Source organism: Mercenaria mercenaria, chromosome 10 (assembly GCF_021730395.1).
Source record: "Mercenaria mercenaria strain notata chromosome 10, MADL_Memer_1, whole genome shotgun sequence".
In the NCBI taxonomy this organism is placed as follows: Eukaryota; Metazoa; Mollusca; class Bivalvia; order Venerida; family Veneridae; genus Mercenaria; species Mercenaria mercenaria.
Window position 1 is genome coordinate 69,416,522 of NC_069370.1, and position 25,949 is coordinate 69,442,470.

At 35.5% G+C, this 25,949-nt stretch overlaps 1 protein-coding gene and 1 long non-coding RNA gene across 9 annotated transcripts in view; both read right to left on the reverse strand.

The window, feature by feature from the left end:
- LOC128559976 (uncharacterized) overlaps window positions 1-25,949 on the reverse strand; it is a 168,923-nt gene that overhangs the window by 106,881 nt on the left and 36,093 nt on the right. The gene's annotated exons all lie outside the window — the stretch shown is intronic.
- Window positions 1-25,949, reverse strand: part of LOC123561343 (uncharacterized) — a 61,062-nt gene that overhangs the window by 21,089 nt on the left and 14,024 nt on the right. For 2 of the 8 annotated variants that reach the window (XM_053553295.1, XM_053553294.1), the window contains 2 exons: window positions 23,590-23,679; window positions 11,648-13,175 (listed from right to left, as the gene is read on the reverse strand). The exons of 3 other annotated variants lie outside the window; for them this stretch is intronic. In XM_053553295.1, the coding sequence (XP_053409270.1) occupies window positions 12,385-13,175; window positions 23,590-23,679 (881 nt within the window). In that variant the 3' untranslated portion in view covers window positions 11,648-12,384. 3 more of the 8 variants (XM_053553299.1, XM_053553298.1, XM_053553296.1) reach the window with 3 other exon arrangements.

Sequence of the window (25,949 nt, forward strand, 5' to 3'; positions counted from 1 at the left end):
ATCAAAGTTCATTTCAGTACACAAAACTATGCTTGTGGTTCAAATTTGAAGGCTGTAGCTTGAGAAATGTGAAAGTAGGTCACTAGGTCAAAATCAAGGTCAAATTTTATTTTGGAACAAAAAACTATGCATGTGGTCCAAATTTGAAGCCTGTACCTTCAAAAATGTGAAAGTAGGTCACTAGGTCAATAACAAGGTCAAAGTTTTTTTCAGTACACAAACCTATGCATGTGATCCAAATTTGAAGGCTGTAGGTACAGAAATGTGAAAGTAGGTCACTAGGTCAAGATCAAGGTCAACTCATGTCAAGGTTCATCTTGCCACTCAAAACTAAACATGTGGTCCAAATTTGAATGATGTAAGTTATGGACATGATGATTCTAAGTTTTTTCCTGTATAAGTCTATATGATCCGTATGACCTCTAGGGCAGGGCCATATTTGACCCGAGAGGGATAACTTGAACAAACTTGGTAGAGAACCACTAAATGATGCTACATTACAAATTACCAAAGCCATAGTCTTTGTGGTTTGGACAAGAAGATTTTCAAAGTTTTTCCCTATATAAGTATATGTAAACCATGTGACCCCCACGGCGGAACCATATTTGACCCTAGGGGAATTTGAATAATCTTAGTAGAGGACCACTAGATGATGTCATATACAAAATATCAACGCTCTAGGCCCTGTGGTTTTGGACAAGAGGTTTTTCAAAGTTTTTTCCTATATAAGTCTATATAAACCATGTGACCCCCAGGGTAGGGCCACATTTGACCCCAGGGAAATAATCTGAACAATCTTGGTAGAGGACCACTAGATTTTGCAACATACCAAATATCAAAGCCCTAGGCCCTATGGTTTTGGACAAGAAGATCAGAAACCATTTAACTGTTCCTGGCCAATGTAACCTTGACCTTTGACCTAATGACCTCAAAATCAATAGGGGTCATCTGCTGGTCATGGCCAACCTAACTATCAATTTTCCTGACACTAGGCCCAAGCGTTCTTGAGATATTGCCTGGAAACCATTTTACTGTTCCTGGTCACTGTGACCTTGACCTTTGACATACTGACCTCAAAATCAATAGGGGTCATCTGCTGGTCATTACCAACCTCCCTATCAACTTTCGTGACCCTAGGCCTAAGCGTTCTTGAGTTATCATCCGGAAACCGTTTTACTGTTCAGGGTCACTGTGACCTTGACCTTTAATATACTTACCTTAAAATCAATAGGGGTCATCTGCTGGTCATTAACAACCTCCCTATCAACTTTCATGATCCTAGGCCCAAGCGTTCTTGAGTTATCATCCGGAAACCGTTTTACTGTTCAGGGTCACTGTGACCTTGACCTTTACTATACTGACCTCAAAATCAATAGGGGTCATCTGCTGGTCATTACCAACCTCCCTATCAACTGTCATGATCCTAGGCCCAAGTGTTCTTGAGTAATCATCTGGAAACCGTTTTACTATTCAGGGTCACTGTGACCTTGACCTTTGACATACAGACCTCAAAATCAATAGAGGTCATCTGCTGGTGATGACCAACCTCCCTATTAACTTTCATGATCCTAGCCCCAAGGGTTCTTGAGTTATCATCCGGAAACGGATTGGTCTACATTCCGACCGACTGACCGACATCTGCAAAACAATATACCTCTCCTTTTTCAAAGGGGGGCATAATAACTGAGATAGAGTGAAAGTGCATCAAAACTTTAACCTGAAATTCTAAGTAAAAGTGGGGGATAATTCAAAAATATTGGTACCAGAGTTATGGACCTTGTGTCATATGATGTGGGAGATGATGTGGAACAACTACTTTCAGTCTGAATCAAATCCATTTAGTAATAACTGAGATAGATTGAAAGTGCATCAAAACTTTAACCTGAAATTTTAAGTAAAAAGAATACTTTCAAGCACGTAACTACCCTGAATGTGTTATAAATGAGGCATTAAAGAAGGCCTCTTCTCTATCAATGCAAGATGCTCTTAATTCGTGCAGTAGCAAAAATACGGATAAAGTCATTCCTTTTGTATGTACCTACAATCCATCTTTGCCCAATATTGGTAAAATAATAAACCAATATTAGAATCTTTTAAAGTATTCTCAACAAGAGAGTGTTAGACAATTATATGACTATAAACCTATTGTTGCTTACAAAAGACCCAAGAATATTCAAGATGTTTTAGTTCATTCTAGGCTGAGTAAGAAAGACAAAAATTGTAGTGTAAGTAAATGTTATAGACGTCGCTGTACACACTGCTTAAATATTAATGAAGATAATTCATTTTCTAGTTCCACCAATTCATCTTGTTATAATGTTAGACATGATCTGTCATGCAATTCAACTGATGTTATTTACTTAATAACATGTAATAAATGTTTTAAACAGTATGTTGGACAAACGCACCAGCAATGTTCACAAAGAATGAATAGTCATAGATTTGATATCAATCATTATCCAGAAACTACTACTAATGTTTCTGAACATTTTAATTCTCAAGGACATACTATCCAGGATTTCTCTTTTATGCCCATTGATAAAGTAACTAATCCTTGGAAAAGGCTTTTAAAAGAGACTTCCTGGATGTACTGTTTGGGCACTGTGTCTCCACAAGAAATGAATTCAAAAATTCTGTATTAATGCCTTTCTGAAATACTTGTTGTATATGTATATTTTATTACTTGAATGTATTCCATAATCAGTTTTTACTGGTGCCATTCCTTAATCATTGCACTTATACTGCATTTTTTCACCAGTTTTTATGTATCATACTATGATCCTGTTTATGATTTTTACGCCAAACTCTTTGTTTAATTTTGACGTTGTCGTCATCGACGTCGTTTGACGTTGACGTCACTTCCTTTGTTATGTTTATTTTGAACCCTGAAGAAGGCTGATGTAGCCGAAATGTTGGTTAAAAATAAAGTGACTTGTTTTTAAAAAGTTTTTGTAGTTTTGACTACTTTTAATACTTATATAAGTAAAAAGGGGGGAAGATTCATGAAATATTGGTGTAAGAGTTATGGCCCTTGTGCCAAATGATGTGGGTGATGATGAGGAATAACTAATTTAAGTTTGAAACAAATCCATCAAGTAATTACAGAGATAAGGAGAAAAAAGAGAAAGTGTAAAAAAAAACTTTAACCAAGGTGGGGATGCAGAAGGACACCGACGCCGGGTTGAGTAGGATAGCTCTCCATATACTTCGTATAGTCCAGCTAAAAAATCTTGGCAAAAGTCCACTAGACAATGCCACATACCAAATATCTAAGCTCTAGGTCTTCAGGTTTCAGAGAAGAAGATTTTTGAAATTTACAATATAGTCATATACTAGGGAAAGTAAGCCCCACACCCTGGTGGCCATGTTTTTTAACGAAATAGAATGGCTGAAGCAATTTTGGTAGAAAGTCACCTTGTGATCATTTCTACAAAACATATTTGAAATCCGGCTAACAGTTTCTGAGAAGAAGATTTTTTTTTAAATTTCCTTTGGGTTGCCATGATAACCACAGTTCTAAATGGATTTTAATTGTTTGGGCAATTTTGAAAGGGACCAACCAAGGATCATTTCTGTGAAGATTGGTGTAAATCTGCCCACTGGTTTTGAAGATGATTTTTGAAATTTACAATATAGCCATTGAGGGAAAATAAGCCCCGCCCCCTGGCAGCTATGTTTTTTACCGAAATAGAACTGCTTAATCAATTTTGGTAGAGGGCCACCTAGAGATCATTTCTACAAAATATTTTTGAAACCCGGCTAACAGTTTCTGAGAAGAAGATTTTGAAGATTTTCCTTTCAGTTGCCATGGCAACTACAGTTCTGAATGGATTTTAATTCTTTGGGCAATGTTGAAAGAGGGCCATCCAAGGATCATTCCTGTGAAGTTTAGTGTAAATCTGCCCTGTAGTTTTGAAGAAGAAGCTTTTTTCAGAAATTGTTGACGAATGGACGACGCACGACGGATGATGGACATCAAGCGGTCACAAAAGCTCACATTGAACCTTTGGCTCAGGTGAGCTAACAAGAATGATGTCACCCTTGTATGACAAATGCCCCCTGAAAACCCTTGATGGAAAAATGAATAAAGTCTACAACAAGGCTGTAACTCCAGAAAAAAATCATCATGAAAGTCCCAAAAGTATGTGTATGTCCTCTTCATGCTGATGATATATACAAAGTTCTATTTCAACTGGTTGGAAATTGTAGGGGTCAGATATACTTGCAATATTTCAAAGTCCAAAACGGCCATCAATCCAGGAAAAAACAAGAGCTGTCCATAAGACATTCAATGCTCGACTATTCAAATTGTCCCCGAAATAGGAATATTACCCTAAATGTTAAAATATCTATAGAGTTTCAATCCAGTATCTGCTTTAGATTTGGAGACAGTAACTTGCATGCAAAATTTTAACCTTGATTTTCTAAGTCCAAAAGGGGCATAATTTGCCCAAAATACATGTCTGAGTTACGGGACTTGATCCTGTAAGGTTGGTTTTTGACCTAGAAAAAGGAAAATCAGTTTCAAAGCTATATGCCTAATAGCTATACAGTACTTGCATGCAAAACTTTAACCAGGATTTTCTAAGTCCAAAAGGGATATAATTTGGCCAAAATGCATGTCAGAGTAATGGGACTTGATGCTATCACCCAGTTTTATAACCCCAAACAGACATGTGAAATTTCAATTCAATATCTGCATCAGTTTTGGAGATAGTAACTTGTCCAAAAGGGGGCATAATTTGGTACCCATGGTATCTGATCCCAGCCTGGACCTATACATATATGACCATAAGTAAGTAAGCCAAAATTTCAAGTAAAGTAAGTCAAAGTTTCAAGATAACATGTCTAGATTTTAAGGAGGTAGGTTACCTTCATATTTGTATGTGCGCATGTCCAACCGGAAGCTAACGTGACGATTTACGACGACGTTTACGACAAACAAAATGTGTTTGTAACTATATCCATTTTTCTGAAAATAAATCATGAACCTGTCTTCGAGCTGATGCTTTATGGTTTAATAATGTAGAAATAATGAATAAATTGCCGCAGAAATGCTTCAAAACAATGTTGCCTTTAAATGACGTCATGACGTTACGTGTCAGATACCGCGCAAAATTAATAGCTTTTATCTTGAAAGTACGTAATTCTGTGCATTTCCTTTATTTTAACTATTTTCAGATAACCATTATTTGCTAAAATATTTTTTATGAGTCTTTTGCTCAGAAAAATAATCAATATTTTGCTTCTTTTATGTAGTTATATTGAAATGTTATGCCAGTGCTCCAGCTAGCAATTTTTAGCAGGGCGCATCGCCCGTTCCGAAATTCGTTCTGCCCTGTTGCCCCGCCTGGCACCCTGCCCGTTTTACAACCATTCATTTCCTTTTTAGCCAACCTTCCCTTTTTAGCCTCAGTGCTTTATTACACCTTTTTATCGAGTGATACACGCCGGGGGGTATTGACATAATAGGCAAACAATTACCTGCTGTGATCGGCCCGATTTAGTCTGCTACACCAGCACTAAAATCACTGAAGCTTAGTGTTAAAACAATATCTAACCAGTCTGAAAATTATCTTCATTTTCACGCCGCTTGTCAAACTGTACTTTCGTTTTCGGTCGCGGATGTTAATGTCCGTTCATACACAATTAAAACTTAAGTCCAGACAACAGACATTTAAATCTAATTGATAAAAATCGACCACAATCAAATTGAAATAGGAATTTTTTTTACCTTGATCATTTTAAAAGTTTTTGAAATCGAAAGTAGATCGTCGTCTGCTGTATAAAATTGCCGAATTTTCGTGAATATTTCTTTGAAATAAGTTTAATAAGACGTAAGGTCACTGTAAACTTTATTTAAACTGCTATTTAACTGTCTGCATCATAATAATTTTTCAAAAATATTGTTTAACAAGAGCACCGCCTTGCGAGTGCTGACGCTCATCTGATTTTTTTTGTGTAATAGAAATATTGTCCTACCCATGATTTTCTAAGTCCAAAAAGGGCCATCATTCTTGCAAAAAGCAGGATAGAGTTATGTTTCTTGATGTACAGTGTCCACTTATGATGGTGAAAAACTGCTGCAAGTTTTAAAGCAATAGCTTTGATAGTTTATGAGAAAAGTTGACTTAAACATAATACTCAACCAAGAAAATGATTTTCTAAGTCCAAAAGGGGCAATAATTATAGCAAAAAGCAGGATGGAGTTATGTTGCTTGCTGTACAGAGTCAGCTTATGATGGTGAACAAGTGTTGCAAGTTTCAAAGCAATAGCTTTGATAGTTTAAGAGAAAAAGTTGACCTAAACATAAAACTTAACCAAGAAATCTGATATTTTCTAAGTCCAAAAGGGGCCATAAATCTTGCAAAAAGCAGGACGGAGTTATGTTTCTTACTGTACAGGGTCAACTTATGATGGTGAACAAGTATTGCAAGTTTTAAAGCAATAGCTTTGATAGTTTAGGATAAAACTGACCTAAACATAAAACTTAACCAAGAAAACTGATTTTCTAAGTCCAAAAGGGGCAATAAATCTCGCAAAAAGCAAGATGGAGTTATGTTTCTTGATGTACAGGGTCTGCTTATGATGGTAAACAAGTATTCCAAGTTTCAAAGCAATAGCTTTGATAGTTTAGGAGAAAAGTTGACCTAAACATAAAACTTAACCAAGAAATCTGATATTTTCTAAGTACAAAAGGGGCCATAAATCTTGCAAAAAGCAAAATGGAGTTATGTTTCTTGCTATACAGGGTCAGCTTATGAGGTGAACAAATATTCCAAGTTTCAAAGCAATAGCTTTGATAGTTTAGGAGAAAAGCTGACCTAAACATAAAACTTAACCAGGCAACGCCGACGCCGACGCCGACAACCGCTCAAGTGATGACAATAACTCATCATTTTTTTTCAAAAAATCAGATGAGCTAAAAATGAGCTGGCTGAAAAGCAACAAACTCATCAAAAATGCACCCTACTATTTTGACAAAAGTATTTTTTTCTCAAAATTTAGACCCAGAAACGCAGCAGAAGCCACCATTTACTACCTGTATTTCAAAGTTTTCCAGGGGAGAGCCCACTGACCACCCAATTAAGAGGTAGAGTAACATGCCCCTGCAATACCTCGAAATGTAGACCTAAAAATGCACTTCAGGCCATCATTTCTCGCCTGTATTTCAAAAATTTCTGATACTGCCAAGTAAAATACGAGCAACAGCATCCTAAGTATATAAGAGATGACAAACTGAGCCTATCAAAGCACAAAGTATGCCTAATACTATGCCTAAAGTGTGCCTAATATAATGCTAAAAGTATGCAAAATTCCTTGTCTAAAGTGTATGTTAAAATGCCCCTAATGCATGCACAAGTTACAATTTTATTGGTGGGGGGATGCCCCCGGAACCCCCGCCCCCTAGAAGACAGAAGTGCCCTTCTCATTGCCAGCACCCTGCCCTTTTTTAATCCTAGCTGGAGCACTGCATGCGGAATGTAAGAAAATGGATGATGGTAACCAATGTTATTTGGAATATAGTTGGGTGAAAGGATACCTGTTACGGCCATTTTCAAATAAAAAATCTAGCAGTTTGATTTGTAATACCCTTTTTTCAGGGTCTGTTGATAATTTGTTACTTATATACTAAAACTAAGATCTAAAATTGTTCAAATTTCAGTAAAAAATAGTGGTTTCTTAAATTGAATTGATGTTACCATGGAAACGAAGCCCGTGACCTATGTATCTAAATGTAAAATTCAAAAGCGTTGACACTGATCTATTTAAGAAACACAGCTTCGGCTTTTTATTTTCATTTCAACAATATCCATGAGAATATTAGCAGCAAGTTGAACGATTTTTCCATGAAAAATACCATACGAGGGGTACTGCTGTAAGTATTCTAACCTGTGAAATGTGTTTGAATAAATGCAAATAACACGAAAATGTAACTTACTTTAGAAATAATGTTTTAAAGCCACATTATCTAAAAAGATAATCTTATTCAATATTTTTTTTATAAGAAATTACGACAAAAAGCATGATAAAAGCTATTTTAAACATCTCTGTTGCCATGGTTACTTTAAATTTTAAGAAAAATAGGGTACCATGTAAAGTGCATGGTATTTTGCTAATAATATTACCCAAATATTCCATGATGGTCATTAACAGAATGGCACTGAAGCCTTCGAAAACCCCTATTTTTATATATAGTTGTTTAAAAATGAGAGAAAATGCGTTACCATGGAAACACGAGCCCCGCGACATATACATTTTAAGCTTATATTAGAAAGCTAACGTGCATACTAGTAAAATTATCAATTATGCAGACTTCTACGGATATCAATGAAACTAAAATACTCTGAAAAGTGTTAAATTTCCGTATTTTCCTTCTTCTTTCAATATGAAATACGTTTGGAGGGTAATGTTCTTCAAACCTGGATAAAAATTGAACTTGAAGGGACAGAGACAAATGAAATTGAGATTGTAGCAGTTAAAACTTTATATTACACGAAATACAAAAAAATGCTGCAGTTCAACTAATCTGAATTTACCCTTGTACCAAGGTAACCTACCTCCTTAAGATAGTACAACATTTCCATTTAATAAATAACACCCACCTGGTACTATAATGCTCTTCCATACTCGAGTATAGATGTGAAGGCACAGGATTTTTTTATTTCAGAAAAAAAATATCAAGAAAAAAATCGAATCACTTTAGTACTTTTGCAATTTTTTTCTTAAATCGTGAAAGAAGGTTATTTCACTTTTTTTTGTTGGCAAAAAAATCCTCTCCCCCCCCCCCCCCCCCCCCACACAAAATCTCATTAACTTTTGGTTTGTTTTTGCAGTTTTTTCATGTGTTTTCTTTAGAAATAATAAACAAGATCCCTCACCTGAGTTACACTGCATGCTTCAACAGTTTTGGAAGATAATTATGCAAGGAAAATGTTTGTGAAATTATAATAAAATAGTATATTTGTACAATCTTTGTAAAGGGGCAGCAGTTTCTGACAATGATTTTAAAATTGGGCCAGCTGAGTTTCATACAAGAAGATTTTGGCCACATCCTCTGACGGCCATGTTTTTTGACAAATCAAAATAATTTGAACAATCTTGGTAGAGGGTCAAACAAGGACCACTTGTGTGAAATTATTTTAAAATCAGGCCAGTAGTTTCATACATGACTTTTAAAGTTTCCACTATATACATAAAGGGAAAACTGACCTAGTTGCCATGTTTTTTGACAAATCTATATAGATAGGCTGAAAAATCTTGGAAGAGGGTTACATTAAGACCATTAGTGTGAAATTAGATTACCAGTGGTGTATGAGTAGATGTGGCTTGAACATTTTTCTATTTTTAGCTCTGGTGGCCTTTATGTGTAACCAAGTGGAATCATTTGACACAGCTGGGAAGACGACTATGCAAGGAACATCCAGGCCAAGTTTCATCAAAATCCATTCAGTGGTTTTGAGGAGATGCCATTTAAGAAATTGTTGACAACAGACACATACATGCTCCCAAGACAGATAACGGACACAGCATGATCACAATAGCTCATCATGAGCATTTCGTGCTCAGGTGAGCAAAAAGAAAGTTCGCATGGGACCTTTATGCAACAGTAGAAAAACACACTGTTAACCTATTTACAAACTTTGGAAAGTCAAGGAGACCTACTTTCAGAAATCAAATATTTACATCCCTGCTTCAAACTTCAGGATTTTCTTTTTTCCAATTCATGTATATCTTTGGTAAGTTTTGGAAAAGTATGAGCTATAGCATATCTGGTCTTTGGGAAATTCAACTACTAAACATAAACTTCTTATAACTTTGACCTCAAATGAGGAGAAACATCTGCTGGACTGCCTTCGTAAAACTCCATTTTCAGAATAAGGATTATTTTTCCTTTCCTAGTAATTGCGAAGTTTAAAGTCCTAAAACTGTCAGGCTCTTCCCATACATGTACAACAACAATATCATTCACCAAGGCTTCACCAATAAAGTGGAACTCTGTTGTTTTCAAGGGATAAAGTTCAATGTGTCTTTTGAATTGTGAAAAATGTCCTTTCAAGGCACCCAATGATGCAGCGTCGGAACAAAATTTTGAGTATGCAACTTGTGTAATATGTTTATTCATATCACTGTCGCTATGCACACATTTGATTTCATACCGGAAAGCACCATTTGGAATTGTTGGTAAAACTGCTCTGCCAATCGTGTTATTTTCTACATGCTTTAAATGTTTCTCCAGATTTTCATAAAAAAACTTTGGCAGAAGTGCTGGTTTCCTCAGCTTTCTATTTACATTTACTCCAACTAATGAATTTGTGACCAATTTTATACCCGATTTGTAATCAAATATATCAACAGTAATTGTATAGGATGTTTTACCAACATTACAAATGTAAATGTTTGCTTTCAATTGCTTTTTTTCACCAAAATGTTTCCCATAACTAATGTCACTAAACTCTTTGCTGAAATGTATGGACTGATTTGCTGCAAACATGGCATTTTCTTTACGTAATTCTGGGTAATATGTTAGCCCATGAATCAATCCCTGCCATCGTGCAGACTCGCACACCTTTCCCAAAGACCAAAGCGAAACTTTACCTGTAAAATGGAAGAAAATGTCTGCTACAATGTAAGTCTAAATAGGACATCAAATGTTCCATAGATTGGGACTATATTCCTGACGTTTTTTTTTTCACAAATAATCATGAATGAAGCTACATCAACATAATCAAAACAGTACATTGAATCATATCCAAACAACTAAATGTTTGTTTAAACCAAAAAACAAAATTGGTTGTATCGATTTTTTAATAAAAGTCTAAATAATAAATATCGCAAAGCTAATCTAGTTTCTATACAGTCATATATTGAAATGTTGATTTTAAGCAATGCTTTATATTTAAAGAAAAGTTCTAACATAATATACAGAAATGATTTTTAATCCAAAGGCTATTTGCATAAGAAGATGAGTTATGTTTGTACAGGCTGTTATGATGGGACAATGTTTGCAGTATAAAGACACTTTGTTTAAGAAAAAAGTTGACTAAATAACTTAACCAAGAAATTGATATTTTAAGTCCAAAAGGCATAAATCTTGCAAAAAGCAGACGGAGTTATGTTCTTGCTATACAGGTCACTATGATGGGACAGTGTTGCAAGTTTAAAGCAATAGTTTGATAGTTTAGGTAAAAGCTGACCTAACATAAAACTTACCAAGAAAATGATTTCTTAGTCCAAAAGGGCAATAATTTGCAAAAGCAAGATGAGTTTGTTTCTTGATGTACAGGGTTGCTTATGATGGTGAACAGTATTCCAAGTTTCAAAGCAATAGCTTGTGTTTAGGAGAAAATTGACTTAACATAAACTTAACCAAGAAATCTGAAATTTCTAAGTACAAAAGGGGCCATAATCTGCAAAAAGCAAGATGGAGTTATTTTCTTGCTATACGGGTCGCTTATGATGTGAACAAGTATTCCAAGTTTCAAAGCAATAGCTTGATAGTTAGGAGAACTGACCTAAACATAACTTAACAGGCAACGCGACGCCGCGCCGCACGCTCAAGTGATGACAATAACTCATCATTTTTTTTCAAAAAATCAGATGAGCTAATTACAGCTACATCTACAGTTTCATATAAACGTCATTATTGAATGTTTATTGAATGTTTATGAGTAATAAAACATGGTCTTTGGGAAATGTTTTGTGACTTTCCGCTGTCTGGCATTCAAGAAGAATGCAAGGTTACAGAATATTAACAAGAGCTGTTAGAGGGCAGCAATGCTTGACTATATAAAGGCCTTTTCATTAAAAAAAGTTCATATAATGAAAACATAGACATAAACAAGAATAAAAGGGGAAACATTTTGAGAGCTCTGAAGAATGTTTTCTTCGAATTTATATTAGTCAGTTTGTTAATGTCCGTTAACATATATAAAGCGGTATGACTCCCTTCCTTTCACTCACACTAAAAATGGTATGGAAAAAATGGTGACCTGAAAACATCATGGAAAGTAAACACACTAATACAAGGCTCAGCAGTCAAAAATTTAGTAACAAAAACTAAACTGATATATATCAAACATTTATACAATAACAACTAAGCACTAAAACAAAGCTCCATAATGTAAAGAGAAAACAACATTGCAAACACAATGAATAAACATCTGTATAAGGTATAATGATTTCCTATTTCGAACCAAATTGTACATAGTATGAAAGCCTATCAGCCTAGACAAGACAGAGTTGAATTCAAGTTGAAGGATTCAATCAAACCCCCTATAATATCTTATCATTGCAAGTAACTATACAATTCAGTGCTAACTCAAAATCATTTGTAGCTGCAAGTCAATCTATCTGAAATTTTGTTTTTCAAACAAACAATATCACATCTTAGAAGTAACACCAGATGTACTAGTATCCTGCTCATCTTTATAAAATGTCATTTTCATGTGAAAAATAATGCTTCTTTCCTTTTGAATAGCAAATAAAAGACAGGCATTGTCTGTTTCACATTCCCAAACATTTACAGCTAACTCATCCTTCAAAAGTCCTTCTCCATTGTAATACATTTCCATTGACTTTAATGGATAAAATTCAATATGTTTCTTGAAGAATGAAAAATGTCCATTCACAGCGACTTCAGATGCCACATCTGAACACCATTCCAGATAAATGGCTTGATTTACATGATCATACTCATCACAATCACTGTAAAGCGCTTTAACATTCAAGCAGAAAGCTTTGCTTGGAATTTTTGGCAGTTCAACCTTTTCCATTGTTTGAGTCTGAATGTTAGCAAAATGTGACTGGATATCCTTAAAGAAATATTCTGGGAGAGCGACTGGTCTTCGCGTCTTTTCATCTGCGCCAATAAGCTTGATAAGAAAGTTACCTATCTTCTTATTATTGGAATCGAACCAATCTATGTTTGTCGTGTAGGATGTCTTTCCAGCCTGGGACAAGTGCAACAAGAATCTCTGTGGCTTATTTAATCCAAAATTATTCCATTTGCGTAGGTAATGAGCTTCACGTGTAAAACTGAACAACTGACAAACAACAAACGCAACAACTCCAGTTTTACAATGCCTCTCAGAAAAATAGGTAAAACCTTTAGTGTAGGCAACGGACCTGACGCATTCACAAATCTTCGCCAAAGACCGAAGATGTACTTTTCCTGTTCAAAAGTAAAACATTTTTACAGTAAACCTCATACTTTTTAGTTATATTTACAGTAACTGGCTACTTGTATTTCAAAACAGCTGTACGTATAGTTTTAAGGCAAGGAGGCAATGGGAATGGGGATGTGGAGTAAATGGCCCTGATTCCAAAACACTTTAAAGCTACTCGCCAGCAGTTTGGGTGAAATTTTTCAACATTTCTTCCAAGTTTGGCATAGAATGTAATAAACTATATATGACACTGAAAAATGATAAAGTGGGTGAAAACAAAAGTTAGAAATTGGTAAAATTGCAAGAAAAATGTAAATTTTCTGCATTATTGTACCCCCCAACAACAAAGTTGTAAGGGGGGGTATACTGGTTTCAGGTTGTCTGTCTGTCTGTCCGTCTGTCCGTCTGTCCGTAGACGCAATCTTGTGCGCACCATCTCTCCTTATCCCCTTGACAGAATTTAATGAAACTTCACACAAGTGATCAGTACCAACAGTAGTTGTGCATGGGGCATGTTAGGTTCTTTTAGAAAAAAAATTTGCAGAGTTATGGGACTTTGTTTTTTTGTTACTATACTATATACATAGACACAATCTTGTGCGCACCATCTCTCCTCATCCCCTTGACACAATTTAATGAAACTTCACACAAGTGATCAGTAACAACAGTAGTTGTGCATGGGGCATGTTAGGTTCTTTTAGAAAAAAAATTTGCAGAGTTATGGGACTTTGTTTTTTTGTTACTATACTATATACATAGACACAATCTTGTGCGCACCATCTCTCCTCATCCCCTTGACACAATTTGATGAAACTTCACACAAGTGATCAGTAACAACAGTAGTTGTGCATGGAGCATGTTAGGTTCTTTCAGAAAAAAAATTTGCAGAGTTATGGGACTTTGTTTTTTTGTTACTATACTATATGCATAGACACAATCTTGTGCGCACCATCTCTCCTCATCCCCTTGACACAATTTAATGAAACTTCACACAAGTGATCAGTAACAACAGTAGTTGTGCATGGGGCATGTTAGGTTCTTTCAGACAAAATTTTTGCAGAGTTATGGGACTTTGTTTTTTTGTTACTATACTATATGCATAGACACAATCTTGTGCGCACCATCTCTCCTCATCCCCTTGACACAATTTAATGAAACTTCACACAAGTGATCAGTAACAACAGTAGTTGTGCATGGGGCATGTTAGGTTCTTTCAGCGACAAAAATTGCAGAGTTATGGGACTTTGTTTCTTGTTAACATACTATGTACATACAGTCTGCATATGCAATCTTGTGCGTGCCTAATCTACCAAACCCTTACACACAATTTAATGAAACTTCACACAAGTGATCAGTACCAACCCTAGTTGTGCATGGTGCATGTTACATTCTTTTAGATAAATATTCTGCATAGTTATGGGACTTTGTTTTTTGTTACTATACTGTATACATACAGTCTATATACATACAGTCCACAAAATTATGCAATCTTGTGTGCGTCAAATTGCAATGTACTGTGTCAGTGCATGCTGGGGGTACATGCATCACCTTTAGTGATAGCTCTAGTTTCAAAAGCATTGCAACGGTTTACTACATTCTGCACAATATAATTATTTGGTTATTTAAAAAATATCTTGCAAAATTCTTATGTCAATAAGTTTTACCACTAACCACTTTTAGACTACTCAATTTTTATCAATTTTTGAGAAAAATTATTTTTCACCTAAAATGTCTGGATAAGTCCCTTTAATGTGACCTTCTGAAAGAGTTTTGTGCGAATGAGTGCCTATGATAAATTTCAAAAACAAGAATTATGTCATCATTGTATGATATATGCCCTCTGAAAACCTCTGACAGAATAATGAATAAAGTCTACAAGGCTATAACTCCAGAAAAAATAAGTGGACATGAAAGTCCAAAAAATATGCGCATGTCTTCATGCTGATGATGTATACAAAGTTTTATTTCAACTGGATGGAAATTGTAGGGATCGGATATACTTGTAATATTTAAAAGTCTAAAAAGGCCCATAACTCCAGAAAAAAATAATCAGACATAAATGTCCCAAAAGTAAGTAAAGTCATATCCACTTCCTGTCCTGAAAATATGTTCATGTCCACTCCATGTTAATGATGTTTCATTTAAAGTGGATGAAAACTGTAGGAGGACTTAAGTACACAATGTTCTGATGTTGATGTTATACTACCTACAAGTCATAAAAGGGCCATAATTCCAGAAAAAAATAAGCAGACATGAAATTCATGAAAATATGTACATATCCACCTAATATGACAACATATACTTCACTTTATTTGATATGGATGAAAACTGTAGGGGGACTTGAGTGCATACTATTACAGATGTTGTTGTAACTAGAGCTTTCACTAAAGGTGATGAATGTACACCCCGCATGCACTGACACAGTACATTGCAATTTGACGCACACAAGATTGCATAATTATGTGGACTGTATGTATATAGACTGTATGTATACAGTATAGTAACAAAAAAACAAAGTCCCATAACTATGCAGAATATTTATCTAAAAGAATGTAACATGCACCATGCACAACTAGGGTTGGTACTGATCACTTGTGTGAAGTTTCATTAAATTGTGTGCAAGGGTTTGGTAGATTAGGCACGCACAAGATTGCATATGCAGACTGTATGTACATAGTATGTTAACGAGAAACAAAGTCCCATAACTCTGCAATTTTTGTCACTGAAAGAACCTAACATGCCCCATGCACAAGTACTGTTGTTACTGATCACTTGTGTGAAGTTTCATTAAATTGTGTCAAGGGGATGAGGAGAGATGGTGCGCACAAGATTGTGTCTATGTATATAGTATAGTAACAAAAAAACAAAGTCCCATAACTCTGCAAAAATTTTTTCTGAAAGAACCTAACATGCCCCATGCACAACTACTGTTGTTACTGATCACTTGTGTGAAGTTTCATTAAATTGTGTCAAGGGGATGAGGAGAGATGGTGCGCACAAGATTGTGTCTATGTATAAAGTACAGTAAGAAAAAAACAAAGTCCCATAACTCTGCAATTTTTTTTTTCTAAAAGAACCTAACATGCCCCATGCACAACTACTGTTGTTACTGATCACTTGTGTGAAGTTTCATTAAATTCTGTCATGGGGATAAGGAGAGATGGTGCGCACAAGATTGCGTCTACGGACAGACGGACAGACAGACAGAAAGACAACCTGAAACCAGTATACCCCCCCTTACAACTTTGTTGTCAGGGGGTACAATAATTGGCTAAATCGAACAAGAGCTGTCACAGGAGACAGCGCGCTCGACTACTTCGATGCTGGATAGTGAAACTGGGCACATCTGAGGAAGCTGGAGCTGTCACTGGAGTGTTTAAAGGTCCAATACTAAGGAAAGTGAACATTTTAATTTCTTTTAAAAAGCACAGAAACTATTTCATTTTATTGGAAAATGAAAGTTGGTATGACTACATAATGTAGAAATTCGAAATAAATCGCAGTATATGTACAATTATTTTTCTATGAAGTATGAAGAAAGTTAAAAAGACCTGGGGGGTCATTCTGTCGATTCATTGAAATTTCAACATAATACACATACATTTCTTTGAGTTTCAAAGACCTTCTGTAAATTTTGACCTGCCAATCTTCATTATTTAGTGTCTTGCAGAAGTCTATGCACTGGCTATGAAAAAAATTGCCAACTCACTTTCCCTTAGTAATGGACCTTTAATGACTCCAATGGTGGATGAAGATATTGCACAATTATTAGCTTGAGTCTATGTCAAAAATATTAAGTTATAAGAAAGATAAGATAAAGTGTATCAAAACACTAAATAAGTATAATTCTAAGCAAATGGGGGGCATAATTCATAAAATATTGGTGCAAGAGTTATTAACCTTGTGTCATATGATGTGGGTGATGATGTGGAACAACTACTTCAAGTTTGAATCAAATCCATTTAGTAATTACTAAGATATAGTGAAAATGCATCAAAATTAACCTTAAATTCTAAGTAAAAGGGGGCATAACTAAATGAAAAATTCGTGCCAGAGTTATGCATCTTGTGTCATATGATGTGGGTGATAAGGTGGAACAACTATTTTAAGTTTGAATCAAATCCATTCAGTAATAACTGAGATAGAGTGAAAGTGCACCAAATCTTTTACCTGAAAATCTAAGTAAAAAGGGGAGATAATTCATCAAGTATTGGTGCAAGAGTTATACACCTTGTGCCATATGATGTGAGTGATGATGTTGAACAACTATTTTAAGTTTGAATCAAATCCATTTAGTAATAACTGAGATAGTGTGAAAGTGCATCAAAACTTTAACCTGAAATTCTAAGTAAAAGGGGGGATAATTCATTAAATATTGGTACCAGAGTTATGGGCCTTGTGTCATATGATGTGGGAGATGATGTGGAACAACTACTTTCAGTTTGAAACAAATCCATTAAGGAAAAACTGAGATAGTGTGAAAGCGCATCAAAACTTTAACCTGAAATTCTAAGTAAAAAGGGGGAAAAATTCATGAAATATTGGTGTGAGAGTTATGGCCCTTGTGTCATATGATGTGGGGGATGATGAGGAATAACTATTTTAAGTTTGAAACAAATCCATCAAGTAATTACAGAGATAAGGAGAAAAAAAGAGGAAGTGTAAAAAAAACCTTTAACCAAGGTGGGGACGCGGAAGGACGCTCATGCCAGGTTGAGTAGGATAGCTCTCCATATACTTCATATAGTCGAGCTAAAAACGGGTCATAACCCCCCAAAAAAATCAAACATGTAAGTCCAAATAATATGCGCATGCTGTCTTTATGCTGATGAAAAATACCAAGCTTCAACTGAAATGGGCGAGTTGAGTCGCAAGAAAGTGTAATGGACAGATGGGTGGAATGACACAGTATGGATGGGCAGTTGAAACACTATATGCCTCCTGAGCCTTTGATAAGCTGGGTTGGCATTATAATCTGACAATATACATGTCCACATCATGTTGATGGTGTATACCAAATTTCATTTCAGTTGGCTGGTAACTGTAGGAGCCAAGTACACAAGAAAGTGTGTTGGATGGGCAGACAGTTCCAACAATATATGCTTTCAATAACCTAGAAACAATAAGTCTTATTTGTTTTCATCTTGAATAATTTAATGTGAACTAAGCTACCATAATCATAATTAAAATGTTTCATAAGTTCAAAGTAACAAACTAATTATCTTATTCATGAAGCACTATGCTATAGAGAAAACTATGGAGGTATAAAGGTGACATGTAAACATTTTTTTTTTCTGCCAAGGTACCAAATCTAAGTCTAATTCAGTAGCAAGGTCCTACGGCTCCTTGCCATTGGGTTCAAACACAGCCAAAAGCATTCTATTTTTAAACATTGTAAAAAAATTACTGTGTATGGCCTAGCGTTCATAAATTCAAATCTATCATGAGCTTAACTCAAAGAAGTAAGCTTGTCAGTTTAGGAAAATACATTTACTTCGCAATACATAAAAGAAATGAAGCAACTAGATAACTACTTTTATGCTAATGTAAAGAATGAAATGTTATTTGCTTGTGTGTATATCTATTTATGATGCTAAATATGTTTATAGTTGATTGTACATTCAACGCATACAGTATATGACTCATAATTTTCTGCAATATGTGTATGTACCACCACATTGTAACTGGTGATGAACATGTATATGTTTTTGCCGAATAAACTCTGACTTGACTTGACTTGTAAAAACAGCATGTGAACACTGACCAGTCAACTTTCATAACCCTCAAGGGCTACCCAAAGTATCTGATCCTGGCCAGGACCTATACATATACCAGTACATCCACCTAAAATAGTTAGTAAGACAAAATATCAAGTAAAGTCAGTCATCAAGACTTTGTTGGTTTTGGGATTTTTTAGCTATTTTTTTTTTTTTTGGAAAAAAAACTACACAAACATCTTTGTTTGATTTCGCATTTTCTATGGGTTTTTTTGGAGGGGGGATGTGGGGGGTGGGAGGGGTGGGGTCAAAAAATGAAAAAATTTACATGTCACCTTTATATACCACAACAGGAAATATTTACAAACTTTGAAAAGTCATGAAGGAGAGCTATTTTCCGAAATCAAATATTTGCATCTTTCATATCACAGCTTCAAATTTCAATAACTTGTTTTTTTTTCCAAGTAATGTAAGTCTTTGGCAAATTTAAGAAAAGTATGATCTATAGTGTATCTGGTCTTTAGGAAACAAGAGATCACAGAGTGATCTTGGCGCCCACCAAGGGCCATTTTTGAGTGTTCCAAATTTCAAGACTTACTGACTAGCGCAAGGTCAAATTTCATTTCCGTACACAACACTGTGCATGTGGTCCAAATTCGAAAACTGTAGCTCGAGAAATGTGAAAGTAGGTCACTAGATCAATCTTAAGATCAAAGTTTAATTCGGTACACAAAACTATGCAAGTGGTCCGAATTTGAAGGCTTAGCTTGAGAAATGTGTAAGTAGGTCACTAGGTCAAAATCAAGGGTCATATTTCACTTCAGAACACAAATCTATGCATGTGGTCCAAATCTGAAGCCTGTACCTTCAAAAATGTGAAAGTAGGTCACTAGGTCAATGTCAAGGTCAAAGTTTGTTTCGGTACACAATTATCCTATGCAAGTGGTCTAAATTTGAGGCCTGTAGCTACAGAAATGTGAAAGTAGGTCACTAGGTCAATCTTAAGGTCAAAGTTCATTTCGGTACACAAAACTATGCATGTGGTCCAAATTTGAAGGCTGTAGCTTGAGAAATGTGAAAGTAGGTCACTAGGTCAAAATCAAGGTCAAGTTTTATTTCAGAATACAGAACTATGCATGTGGTCCAAATTTAAAGCTTGTACCTTCAAAAATGTGAAAGTAGGTCACTAGGTCAATGTAAAGGTCAAAGTTTGTTTCGGTACATAAAACCAGGCATGTAGTCCAAATTTGAAGACTGTACCATCAAAAATGTGAAAGTAGGTCACTAGGTCAAAATCAATGTCAAATTTCATTTTGAAACACGTAACTATGCATATGGTCCAAATTTGATACCTGTACCTTCAAAATTGTGAAAGTAGGTCACTAGGTCAAAATCAAGGTCAAAGTTTTTTCAAGTGCACAAAACTATGCATGTGGTCCAAATTTGAAGGCTGTAGCTACAGAAATGTGAAAGTAGGTCACTAGGTCAAAATCAAGGTCAACTCATGTCAAGGTTCATCTTGCCACTCAAAAATATACATGTGGTCCAAATTTGAATGTTGTAGTTATTGACAAGAAGATTTTAAAAGCTTTTCCCTATATAAGTCTATATGAACCATGTGACCCACGGGGCGGGGCCATATTTGACCCTAGGGGGATAATTTGAACAAACTTGGTAGAGAACCACCAGATGATGCTACATTACAAGTATCAAAGCCCTAGGCTTTGTGGTTTGGACAAGAAGATTTTCAAAGTTTTTCCCTATATAAGTCTATGTAAACCATATGACCCCCAGGGTGGGGCCATATTTGACCCTAGGGGTATAATTTGAACGATCTTAGTTGAAGACCACTAGATGATGTCACATACAAAATATCAAAGCCCTAGGCCTGTGGTTTTAGACAAGAGGTTTTTCAAAGTTTTTCCCTATATAAGTCTATATAAACCATGTGACCCCCAGGGCGGGGCCATATTTGACCCCAGAGAAATAATTTGAATCATCTTGGTAGAGGACCACTAGATAATGATTCATACCAAATATCAAAGCCCTAGGCTCTGTGGTTTTGGACAAGAAGGTTTGCAAAGTTTTTCCCTATATAAATCTATGTAAATTATACAAATAAACAAAGGGCCATAACTCACTCATAAATTGTTGAACCAGTCTGATTTTCAGGGGGACACAACTAGGGTACCAATACATCATTCTGACAAAGTTTGGTCAAAATTCCCCCAGTAGTTTCTGAGGAGATGCGATAACGAGAAATTGTTAACGGACGGACGGACGGACGGATGGAATGACGGACGGACGGACCACGGACGCAGAGTGATTTTAATAGCCCACCATCTGATGATGGTGGGCTAAAAACAAAATCATTCAGCTACAAACAAGAGCTGTCTGTTGACAGCGCGCTCGACTATTCGAAGCATTGACAGAAGTATAGGGTCAAAATATTACCTGAGATTTTTAGACAAAAGAAAAGAAACAGATAAGACAAACAATGTACCTGCATTTGTGGAATTTGGTAAGTCTTGCACTATATGGCAATGTGTGACCATGTTGGTAAGCAAGTGTTCAAAGTTTCAAAGCCATATATCAAACAGTTAATAGACAAAATATCGAATGGTATGCGAAACCTAACTACATTTTATAATTTCTATGTCCAAATAAGGGCCATAACTGAGCTAAAGTCCTTGTCCTAGGTAAGTAGACTATGAAGGTAAAAAAGTGGTAAAAGTTTCAAAGCCTTATGACAAACAGGTAAGGCAAAATACAGACTGGTACGAAATCTTAACTGATTTCCAAGTCCAAAAAGGGCCATAATTTAGCCAAAATAGTTGACAGAGTTATGTACTCTTGCCTACAGATTGGAATCATGATGATAAACAAGTGTTAAAAGTTTCAAAGCCTCATGTCAAATAGCTTTGACAAAACGTTGACTTGTATGAAACTGAACCAATTTCCAAGTCCAAAAAGGGCCATAATTCAGCCAAAATAGTCGGCAGAGTTATGTACTTTTGCCTACAGATGGAAATCATGATGATAAACAAGTGTACAAAGTTTCAAAGCCATATGTAAAATAGTTTTGACAAAACATGGATTTGTACGAAAACTGAACCAATTTCCAAATCAAAAATGGGCCATAATTCAGCCAAAATAGTTGACAGAGTTATGTACTCTTGCCTACAAATATAAATTATGATGATAAACAATTGTTCAAACTTTCAAAGCCACAAGTCAAATAGTTTTGACAAAACATGGACTTGTACAAAAATTATACTAATTTCCAAGTCCAAAAAGGGTCATAATTCAGCCAAAATAGTTGACAGAGTTATGTACTCTTGCCTACAGATGGAAATCATGAATATAAACAAGTGTTCAAAGGTTCAAAGCCATATGTCAAATAGTTTTGATAAAACATGGACTTGTACGGAAACTGAACCAATTTCCAAGTCAAAAAAGGACAATATTCAGCCAAAATAGTTGACAGAGTTATGTACTCTTGCCTACAAATATAAATCATGATGATAAACAATTGTTCAAACTTTCAAAGCCATATGTCAAATAGTTTTGACAAAACATGGACTTGTACAAAAATTGTACCAATTTCCAAGTCCAAAAAGTGCCATAATTCAGCCAAAATAGTTGACAGAGTTATGTACTCTTGTCTACAGATAGAGACTGTTATATTAAACAAGCGATAAAAGGTTCAAAGCCATATGTCAAACACTTTACACAAAATGTGAACTGGTACGAAAAAACTTAACCAAGATTTCTAAGTTAAAAGGGACCAAAATACTTGATGGAGTTATGAACTCTTGCCTAAAACTGGACATGGTGATGGTAAACAAGTGTTGAAAGAATCAAAGCTTCATCTCAAAAGACTTTGTCAAAAAGTGGACTGGTACAAAAAACTTAACCAAGGTGTGACGTCGACGCCAACACCGACACCGTGGTGAGTAGGATAGCTCTACTTATTCTTTGAATAGTCGAGCTAAAAACTAATCTTACAACTTGGACCTCAAATGGGGAGAAACATCTGCTGGGCTGCCTTTGTAAAATCCCATCTTCATAATAAAAATTATTTTTCCTTTCCTAGTAATTGCAAAGTGTAAAGTCCTAAAACTGTCAGGCTCTTCCCATACATGTACAACAACAATATCATTCACCAAGGCTTCACCAATAAAGTGAAACTCTGTTGTTTTCAAGGGATACAGTTCAATATGTCTTTTGAATTGTGAAAAATGTCCTTTCAAGGCACCCAATGATGCAGCGTCGGAACAAAATTTTGAATATGCAACTTGTGTAATATGTTTATTCATATCACTGTCGCTATGTACACATTTGATTTCATACCGGAAAGCACCATTTGGAATTGTTGGTAAAACTGCCCTGCCAATCGTGTTATTTTCTACATGCATTAAATGTTTCTCCAGATTTTCATAAAAAAACTTTGGCAGAAGTGCTGGTTTCCTCAGCTTTCTATTTACATTTACTCCAACTAATGAATTTGTGACCAATTTTATACCTGATTTGTAATCAAATATATCAACAGTAATTGTAAAGGATGTTTTACCAACATTACAAATGTATACATCGGCTTTTAATTGCTTTTTTTCACCAAAGTGTGTCCTGTAACGAATGTCACTAAATTCTTTGCTGAAATGCATGGACTGACTTGCTACAAAAAAGGCATTTTCTTTACGTAATTCTGGGTGATATGTTAGCCCATGAATCATTCCCTGCCATCGTGCAGACTCACACACCTTTCCCAAAGACCAAAGCGAAACTTTACCTGTAAAATGGAAGAAAATGTCTGCTACAATGTAAGTCTAAATAGGACATCAAATGTTCTGCAGATCAGACTATATTTGTGATGTTTCTTTTTCACAAATAATCAGGAATAAAGCTACTCACAATATTAATCAAAACAGACAGGAATATCATCCATAACAGTAACTATTTATGAACTGCGAATTCCTAACAAAAATGAAAAATGGCTGTTGTCTTTCAAATAAGTGCAAAATAAAAATTACAGAAAAAATATCCAATCAACAGTTTCACATAAACGTCATTATTAAATGCTTGTGAGTAATAAAATATGGTCTTTGGGAAACGTTTTGTGACTTTCCGCTGTCTGGCATTCGAGAAGAATTCAAGATAAGAATATTAACAAGAGCTGTTGGAGGTTAGCAATGCTTGACTATATAAAAGCCTTTTCAATAAAAAAAGTTAATGTAATGAAAACATAGACATAAACAAGAATAAAAGGGGCAACATTCTGAGAGCTCTGAAGAACTTTTCCCACTTACGATGTTTGATGAGAAAGCAGTTTACAAAAAATATTGCTAAGCTGAAAAAGGGGCATAACTTTGTAAAACTGCACAATAGAGTTACTTAACCTGTGCACTGCATGTCAAATCTTAACAGTGAACAAGTGTGTGAAGTTTCAATCCATTCCCACAAGTGGTTACTGAGATACTAGCATACCGGTACAAACAAAATTTAAAACCAAATCTGGACCCAGACACCGACACAAATTAAAACATCAACAAATGGGTGAGAGTGCTAGAGGTCTACCTATTCTTCTAACAGTCAAGCAAAAAATGACTTTTGTTCCATTAAAGATGAAAAAAAGTTACAACCAAATTTTCTTTCATACATTATAGTTTTGATTCAAGATGTGGCGACATTCCTGATGGTTCTCCATTATAGAATTCCAGTTTCAAACTGAACACTGTTTGCCCATTTTTCATAACTGCAAATTGCAATGCCCTTTCATCATCACAGTCTTCCCAGACATTCACTGTAACAATGTCATTCACTAAAGTTTCTCCTATATAATGATACTCTGCAGCTTTTAGTGGATATAACTCTATGTGTCTCTTAAAGTGCGAAAAATGTCCTTTAAGGGCTCCTAGTGAGGCTGCATCCGAACACCATTTTAGGTATACTGCTTGATTTACATGATGATTTGCATCACAATCACTGTGAAGGACTTTAACTTCATAATGGAAGGCTTGAGATGGAATGGTTGGTAACGGCTTCCGCCTCATGGTATGTCTTTCCACTGTCTTTAGGTGGACATCTGCGTTCTCCAAGAATTCTGCAGGTAGAGGCACAGGTTTTCTCGACTGTCTGTCTACAAACACCTGAACGGTCCTATAGGAACATAATTTCTCTCCAGATGTATAATCATATAAGTCAGTTGAGATAGTGTATGAGGACTTTCCAACATGCGAAATATATATAACTGATTTCAGCATGTTCTTATGACCAAATACATTTGCATACCGTAAATTATGGAAATCTCTGCTCAAAGTAAATACATGACCGCCAACAAACAGTGTACGATTACGTTTGTACATTAAATTGGGATAATTAATAAATCCTGCTGCCATAACCAGCCATCTCATGCTCTCAAAAACTTTTCCCAAAGACCAGAGAGCTACTTTACCTGTAAAAGAGTAAAGTTTTTGTTTTGCTTGAAATTAACTTCAATGCTCATTTTTAAAAAAGTAGGCACACATCAAGGTGCACTGTCAATTGCCTTAAGTTGATATTTTACCCACCCTTCCCCTACATACTCTCAAATTCCCATTGTAAAACCTTCTTTTGGTATAAGCATGCATCAAAATGAGGTATAGGTAAGTTAATTCAGGAAAGGCGTAACAATTTTAGTCAATCTCTATCAATATGCTTGAAAATTATAAAACACTATGTCTTGCTTAGAAATCAAATGTCTCCTTTGTAAACCTCAACTCCTAGTTCATTGAACTCTTGAAAAAATATGTACCATACTCATTGAAGCTATCAGACTATGGTTTATACAACTGTCACAACAAGTGTTTGTAAAACATGTGTGCCCCAGGTCCTATTATGGTGTTTCAGATGTACTTGGCATATAATATTCATTCCCAAGTAGGCTGTGACCTTGAACTTTGACTTTATTCTTATCTACCTACCACATGAAATTATTCTATAAAGATTACCAGCTGTATGTTAAAGCATTATTATGTCATTTACCCAAAGGTACTTTCAGCCTCTAGGCAACAGTGACCTTGA